The 8,721-nt window shown below is 33.2% G+C and overlaps 1 protein-coding gene across 2 annotated transcripts; it reads left to right on the top strand.

Moving 5' to 3' along the window:
• Nucleotides 1-240: 240 nt before the first annotated feature.
• On the top strand, nt 241-6,566 carry LOC137810536 (adenine phosphoribosyltransferase 3-like). Of its 2 annotated transcripts, none has more exons than XM_068611870.1 (6): nt 241-543; nt 755-865; nt 4,208-4,300; nt 4,977-5,126; nt 5,761-5,819; nt 6,291-6,566. In XM_068611870.1, exons 1-6 carry the CDS (start codon nt 324-326, stop codon nt 6,348-6,350), a joined length of 693 nt encoding a protein of 230 aa, XP_068467971.1. In that variant the 5' UTR covers nt 241-323; the 3' UTR covers nt 6,351-6,566. The 2 variants fall into 2 exon arrangements, with proteins under 2 accessions (XP_068467971.1, XP_068467972.1); XM_068611871.1 differs by having other exon boundaries at nt 306-518.
• The last annotated feature ends 2,155 nt before the right edge of the window (nt 6,567-8,721 follow it).

The raw sequence follows: 8,721 nt of genomic DNA on the forward strand, positions 1-8,721 counted from the left end.
TACTTTACAGGATGAAAGATAAATAGAAAAATCCCACAGCATATATTATATGCTTTTATATACACCATTCCTCTCTGGACAATGACTATCGAATTTTAAAATCCTTTTGTACCCTGAATAAATCCTAACAATAGTGTGTGCATTTTTTTAAAAGATCGCAATCTTATTTGAGAGTTTCGCCACACAGTAGAACAAACAGCGACGTCAATTAATATCGAAGCAATTTTTTGATTAAATTTTACAATTCTTGTAACTTAATTTGAATCCGAATGTGTTACAAAATATTTTGAATATTCTCATCTTGCACACAATTTGCTTGGTAGATGTGTGTATCTTTGCCAACGCACTCTCTCTCTCTCTCTCTCTCTATAAATATCCTGGTCTTGTTCTTCTCTTTCTTGTGTTCCTTTCCCATTCTTCCCTGTACTCTACTCAAACTCACTTCCCCACTTATATGTACAATGTCGGCTTACAAAGACCAGGATCCTCGTCTTCATGGCATCAAAACTAAGATTCGAGTAGTCCCAAATTTCCCCAAATCCGGTTCCTTTTGTCCCTTTTTAATCTTCTCTCTTTTTTTTTTTATGTTTTTATTTTGGACTAAGAAACCAAACAACGTTGGATTCGCTCAAGTTTTGTTTCAGTTCCGTTTTCCAGTTTCTAAAAAGCTAGATAGGCTTGAGAGGTTTCTGTTTTTTTTTTCTTTTCTAACTTTTATTTTCCCTTCTAATTGTTTGTTTGGTTGCAATGACAGGTATTATGTTCCAAGACATTACTACTCTACTGCTCGATCCCAAAGCATTTAAGGACACAATTGATTTGTTCGTTGAGCGATACAAGGGCAAAAACATTTCTGTCGTTGCAGGTAAACAAAAGGAAAAAAAAAAGGCTGTTGTTCTTTTACTTTTAGGAAAAAAATAAAAATGGATCAACATTGAAAGAGTTGATTTGATTTTTGGTGTATGGGTTAGCTTGAAGAGGGTGGTGGTGTCCATGGTGAAGAGAAATTTGGGGAGAGTATGCAGTAATGGTGTGTTTTGTGGTTGTGCTTTTGACTGGTTTTAAGGGACATCATGGAATGGAAGTCACTGTGGGTTCTGAGAGTTGGTTTTTTGGTTTGACTATGTTGGCTAGTGGAAGAAATGGACATCTCCACTCTAACTGCTGCTTTTGACATGGATATCAAAACATGATCAACGGCTGAAAATGATTGCCTGATTTCTTTAGGTTGGTTTTCTTTGGTTTTAGAGAATGGGTAAACTTGAAATTAAGGTAAGAGACACTTTAGAGAAACAAGTAATTTTAAACTACTTACTGTATTAATTTTTACTTATTTTTATTCTCATTTTCTCTTTTGAACATCTTTCATTTTACTAGGTTCTGTTTGTTTTTTTTTTCAAACAAAGAAAAAAAGTTCAGTAAAAAATTACACTAGTTAAAGATATTTAATTAAAGAGAAACATAGAAAAACATGTAAAATATCGGTAGTACCTACTACTTTTTATTTTTCATATATTTTATTTAAGTTATAATAAATATTATATTTTAAAAAAATATAAGAGATAGAGTGTTACTTTATAAAGAAAAATATATAAGAAAATAATTATCATTTAAATACAAGAGAGGTGCTATTTATTTTATTTTAAAGTTAGATGTGAGCGATGGTTTCTAAAAGTTGTGTTTTTTTTTAAAAACTAGAGAAAACATAATTCCAGAAGTATTAGAGGTTCTCCATTGCTATGGAATTTCTACTAAGAGTAACATATTTTTTCCTTCTTAGAATTTAGGATCACATTCATTCTTCTTGGAATTTTCAACAATCTTGTTGCTGTTATCCTATATTTTTAAAACAAGTATTGTTATTGGGTACAGAAAATACTTGTTCCGATACAAGATTGGCTTTGACAGCAATCTCGTTATACCTTACTTCATCTAAATTGCACATTCCTTCAGTGGCTATCTTCTGCATTCTAAGAATTGTTCGTTACCTCTTTCAGTTTTTCTTTATCTGTTTTAGAATGTCTGAATGATTTTCTTAAAAAAAAAAATTAAAACATACGTGTATAAAATAAAATTGTTTTTGTTTCACAAGTTAAAATTAATTCATACAGAAATTAAAAAAAATTATGAGAGTGTGTAATAATAAAGTTATTTTGATTATTATTTTTCATTTTATAAATTCTTATAAAGAATTTCATCTAGACATCTCTTGCTCAAATTTGAATTACGAGAAGAATCACAGCAATATAATGTAATTTAGAGACGAATATACAAATTAACAGTCTTTCAATTTCACTTTCTCCAGTCTCAGATCCAGATTTATCGTTTTTTAGTGCTCAAGATTTTCAAGGGATACCTACCCAACGGGTTTATTATATAGAAGAAAAAAAGGCCATTAAGTCTGAGTAAAATATTTATGAGCCCTACCTGTCAGAAATATCAAATCCGAAGTCTGAACCCTTTCATCTTATTATAACCATTTCTTTGTCCACAAATCCTTCACACAACTTTCTAACTGTTCCCTCTCTTTATTAATAATGTAACCAACTGTGTGTTAAACAACATTTAAATAATTGTCGATTTAATTGCATAATATATCCAACTAATTTTTGTGTACAATGTGGTTGTGTATTATCCATTAGAAGATAATGATGAAAGATAAAATAGAAGCTTAATTTAGAAAAAGAAGATAAAAGAATGGGAAATGGATCACGGAAGTGTACCCATGCTTCCGATTCAACGCACTGATTACCATTCTGAAATCTCAAATTCTGTTGTTCGTGGAGATGTGGCTGGATTCAATTTGCATGGAGCACAACAACCATTGGTGATGGCTTCCAACTTGTGCAAAGTGGACCCCCATGACGCATGTTTCAACTCCCTCTTTCATTTTTCCTCCATTTTACTGTTTCCTTTTATTTGTGGGTTCCTCAATTCACTCGTATTTTTTGTTTAGTATTTACTTAATTTTTTTGCTCTATCCCGTGTCACTTTCCTGTTCCTTTCTACGTCACTAAACCAGTGTCACTGTTAAGGTGCAAGTGAGGAACTGCTACTAGTTCTGTACTATGCCACTGTGCGTCGTGCTTGGTTTTCTCGCTTTTGTACCCTCTGTGTGTTGCGTTGTTGCAGCTTTTTTCTGCTTTAAACTTTTCCCCCCGACATCACCAGATATGCTGGAGGGTGGTTTAGTGTGATATGTTGCGGAGAACATGGTATGGAAGCTATGAAACTGGGGCTATCATGTGTTGGGTTCTGTTCTGTCTAATTTGGTGCCTTGGATGGATGTTGTTGTAATGCATGCGGTTTTTTTTGTGTTTGAACAAATATTAGATTGGAGGTCCCATTTATCACTGTCCGATTTTCTGTACAGTTCAAGGGTAAATTGAAATCTGAATTGCTGGTAGGTCCTTTGCACCGGTTTCAGTTCTTTATGTATGATTAGAAAATGAAACACAATGCAATCGGGTTGGGTGTCACTTGTCTCTTTTCATGTGCATTAGGATTTGTCCTTGTGTGCTTATTTGGCTTTTTTAGCGTGTCTGTGTCTATATATATATATATATCGGAGACATTTCCAGAAGCTTCTTTTCAATTATAGAGTCCAGTATGAGATGTAGAATTTTACCAATTCGCATTATTGTGGATTGGTAACTGTTTAATGGGTCCTTTAGCAACTGGCATCGTTGTATATTAAATCTGTTGCTATTGTTTTCGACTTTTGGGTGTTTGCTTCTGTTTGAGAATAGGGTGATTTTGATGATTCCCTCCACTGTTATTTATTTATTTTTATTTCTTTTCTCTTTTTTTTAATTGGAGTGGTGGGTGGGGGAGTGTTGAAGTGAGCATGCTTGAATAAGCTTGCTTGCATTGTTTGGGTTTAGATTGTATATTTTTAGTCAAATTCTTACATCCTTGATGTTCACATTCTCTATGCATTATAGATCGTTTGTCCAATTCATGTTATTTAGTGACAAATTGTGAAGATGATGATACTAACATTTAAAATTGTACACTTCAAAGCAAATTTCGGATCATAAATGGTCAAATTTTCTTACATCATTTGATCTTTTCGTGTTTAGCAAGTAATGTAGCACACTGTTACTAATACACGGTTCCTTGATGGTGTTGAACTACATGTCATCTGCAATAGGGCATGTATTATTGTCCATTATATTGCGTTCTGATCAATAATTATGTTATGTAGGAATTGAAGCTCGAGGTTTTATTTTTGGTCCTCCCATTGCACTGGCTATAGGCGCCAAGTTTGTTCCATTGAGGAAACCAAAGAAGTTGCCTGGTATGATTTAGAACCTATTTTAAAAAAAATATCTTACTTTCATTACCGTGTTGATTGTATCACTATTACAATGTTATGATTAATGTTCTCGCCAGGAAATTATGTTTCTATATTTTGTTCAGTACTTAATCTGTTGCTTTCCTAATTTTAAATTTTTTTAAACATTTCTCAATCGGTTCAACATCGATTCATGGTTTCACCAACCTACTTGGCATGTACTGATGCTTAGTATATTTAAGAAAGTATTTGTTTGTTGTGTTTGGACCTTGCAAATCTAGATGGTAAATCTAAAATTATGCAGTTTCTGTTATCTATATATGCGAAACTCGTCCTGATTAATGTCCATAGTTTCTTTGTGATCTTTTTCCCATTTTCCCACTACAAAAGTGTAGTATTGATTAATGATGAATGTGCAGTCTTCGAAAACAATTATTTCGCCCATCTGTGGTCTTTTCGACCTTTTACCCTCTTAATTACCCTTTTTCGTTCTGTATCTTTTTTTCTTTTTATATAACCCTTCAGGCTCTTATATTTAAATTGGAACAAATTTTGAATATGTGCTTCAATAAATTGCTCTTGAAATGTTACTCCAGCTTTGTCAAGGTTTGGCTGAGATTGTTACTATGAAATGTTTATGTTCTAGTTTTATTCTAACAAAAACTTACCTCAATGCCAGGAAAAGTTATTTCTCAAGAATATATTCTGGAATATGGAAGGGACTGTATTGAGATGCATGTTGGAGCTGTTGAACCTGGTGAGCGTGCTTTAGTGGTTGATGATTTGATTGCAACGGGAGGAACACTCTGTGCAGCTATGGATTTGCTAGGTGAGTCCCTGTGAGCAAATCTTGTCATAAATGGACATTTATTGTAACATTGATGGACATTTATTTGATCAGAACATGACATTGTTTTACATGTTGATGATCTATTAATTTGTTCAACTGCAACATTGAAAGTTGCTCAGGCCCCAATATCTTTTTCTGTAGTTCATTTGTTTCTGGCTATCTTTTGTCAGCAGGGATTTGTTTCCCTGCGACTGACTCCTATTTATCATTTTGACATAGAAAGGAAAAACCTAAAGGTATTAAATTAAAGTTGTGTTTGAATTTCCATTAGAAATCTTCCAACGGATATTCAGCTCAACTCTTCCTCTCACATGCTACCAATAAATTAAACACGCTCTAAAGTATGCAAATTAGGAATAATAGTGTGTATGTTTACGAGTCATGCTTTTACTTCCAATCATGTATAAAGAGATTCATTTTATTAACTGACCAAAATCCTTTAACGGATAAGTAGATACCAGTGTTGATCATATATTGAATTTGAATTCCTTAGGATCACGAATTCACTTTTAGCTGCACTTCAGCTCAAGCACCTCAGTTTAAACATCTTTATTTCCCCAAGTTAATTTCATTTTTGGATTTTGATTACATTGATGTGTTTGCTGTGATTTAGAACGTGTGGGAGCAGAAGTAGTGGAGTGTGCATGTGTAATTGAATTACCGGAATTGAAGGTATGTATATTTTGGATTTTCTAAATATCTTGTTTGGGGATGGATCATCTCATCTACATGTCAGGTCATGTTCAAATCTTGTATCCTTATCTCTCCTAATAAATATCAGATAGGACTCACTCACTTATAGGAGAGAGATGACTCAACATTTGAATATGACCTTGTCACGTTTCTGTATTTCTTAGACTACTGCTTGCTAGCTGCAAGCCTACTTTGGCATGGTAGGTTTGATTTCCATTTAATTTTGTTTGGTTGCCTAGGAAAATAGGAAAATATCTGATGCACTTTATTTTCTTTCGGTACCTTTATGTATGTTTTAAATTGAAAGCTGGTCCCTTGTGGACTATGATTTGTCTTCGTTGTTGTAGAAGTGTTTTGTAATTTTCGTTCAGCTTAAAAGAGGTTTTGTGAATTAGTAGTTGTTGTGTGTGGAGTGATGTTTGTTAATGATTTATTGGGAATACGTGACAGGGTCGTGAGCGTTTGAACGGGAAGCCATTGTACGTGTTGGTGGAATATATGGAGATATGAAGTAGTGATGTGATTTGTGTGGTTGGTTGGGGGCAAAAGAAGATATTAAGATGTAGATTTGAGAGATGTGTGTCTCTCTGTGGGTGCTTTCCCATTTGGATTCCCATCCTAGCTTGGAGTAGCAACGATCAAATCAAATTAATGCATTTATGTGACCCTCTTCTCTCTGCTTCCCCCATACCCTTTTCGAATAAAATTATACATCTTTGCCTATAAGATCCTTCTTCTATATATTTTGCATCACTACACATTTTCATGCTTTTATTTTTAGAACTAAACTTGTCATTATTTCAGGTACAATTTGTTTCTGGGAAATTTTGTTTCTGCCAAAGTACCAGTTTAAAACAATATACCTGATATTTCTCTTAAATACCTACATAAGTCTAGAATAATATTTTTACAACAGTGACCTGTGAAGGTAATAATTTAATGAAGAGTGTTGATTATCCTGAAAATAATATATAAAATGAAATCAGTAGAAACCAAACAAGACTAGTTGGAAAACTTTGTCACTGTAAGGTGATTATTTGTCCTATGAGAGGGCAATGGATGTTCTGCAGTTTACCAAAGAACTTCACACGGTTTCACAAAAGGATATCAGACTATACTACCTTTTTCTTTAAAACCCATGGGTGATTCCTATTTGTCACATTTAAATACTACATCATAAAATCTCTATACATAAATATATATATTATTTTTTATTTCAAAATATATCTCTCTTCATAAAAAATTTAAAACATATATACAATAAAACAGAATCTCAAAAGAAAATAAAACACTCCATTTGTTCATAATGGAATTATGTTACTTGAAAGATCATCTCTTCACGTGTAACCAAGTAGTCAAAATCGAGATCTTAGGATCGGAAAGATAAACATGAATCGTAAAACGTAAGATCGTTTACTAGATAACACATCCTATCATAAGAGTAACCATTTACTAGTTACAAAACATTGAGAAAATAATAATCTATCTAAACCAAATAATCTTGTAAGTTAAATTCATATTCAGCTTCATGATTTCCATCTCCTTCATCATTCAAATCAGTCATGTCTAAGTGATGACTATGTAAAGATTCATCCTCCTCTACTTCAATAGGAACCAAATTTTTATCCAAATCAAATGTTTTGTTATGCTCATCTTCCATAATCCACTCGTCAGTCATCAATATTAATTTGAGTTGGTTTTCTTGTTTGCTTCTTCTTAGCTAATTTTGAATTAGCCATAACAAAAACAACATCATTCATTGTGCTTTGCTTTAGCCTATTTCTTCTCCTTGTGTGAACCTATATTATAAATAATCAGTGGATTAGTAGTAGACTACTAATTATATTCTAGAGATATATTTTAAGTTAACTTACCATCTCAAAGGAATTCTAGTTACGCTCACATCCAGAAGAGCTACATGTCAAGCTCAATACATGAATGACAAACTTTTGGAGTTCTAGATACTCATCATCATAAGACTCCCACCAATCTGTGGGAGTCTTTAAATTGATTGACCTAGTAGCCATGGGACAACCAAAATTTTTTGCTCGTTTTTTGAAATCATCAATTTGAACATCAATGAGATTTTGTTCATCCTAATCCTCCACCATCCTAGTTATGCATTCCATTAGACCACGCTTCACCTCCAAATCTGCTTTAAATCCAGGACGATAATGCATTTGAGGGTTAAAAAAATAGCTTGCAACATGCAAAGGCCTATGGAGTTGCTTGTCTCACCTTTCATCAATGATGTTCCACAAAGGCAAATAGCTAACCAAAATATATTACATTGAGTTAGTTTTTTGTTTTGAATTTCAAAATCACCATCTCAACAAACAAATACATAAAATACCTTTTTTTGACACCATTGAAAGCTTTTTTTATCTTCTCTTTAGCTTGGTCCATTGCTTCATAAATGAAACCCATGGTTGGCTTTTGATCTGAATCAACCAATCAAAGCACTTCAATGAGAGGCAATGCTCCCTTCAAACATATTATGATATTCTTCCAAAAAATTTGGTCTAAAACCACCTATTCAACTATTTTTCCATCATTTGTTTTAGCAAACTTGTTAGACTTCCATTCATCACTAGTAAACATTCTGATTAAAGCTCCCTTATTCTCATGGAGGCACCCTAATGTCAAAAAAGATGTAGCAAACCGAGTAATACCCGGTCTTACCAAATCTCTTCCTTTTGTGAAATGTTGAAGTAGAGATATTAGAGAAGATCTTGAATAAATAAAGGTAGTAATTTTTTTACCTTTTTGGAATGGTCTCCTCATGGATTGAAATTTTCTTTTCATAATCCTCCAACATTAAATCCACACAATGTGCAACACAAGGTGTCCAAAATAACTTTTTTCTCTTTGTCATCAACAT

This window comes from Phaseolus vulgaris, chromosome 2 (assembly GCF_000499845.2).
Source record: "Phaseolus vulgaris cultivar G19833 chromosome 2, P. vulgaris v2.0, whole genome shotgun sequence".
Lineage (NCBI taxonomy): Eukaryota > Viridiplantae > Streptophyta > Magnoliopsida > Fabales > Fabaceae > Phaseolus > Phaseolus vulgaris.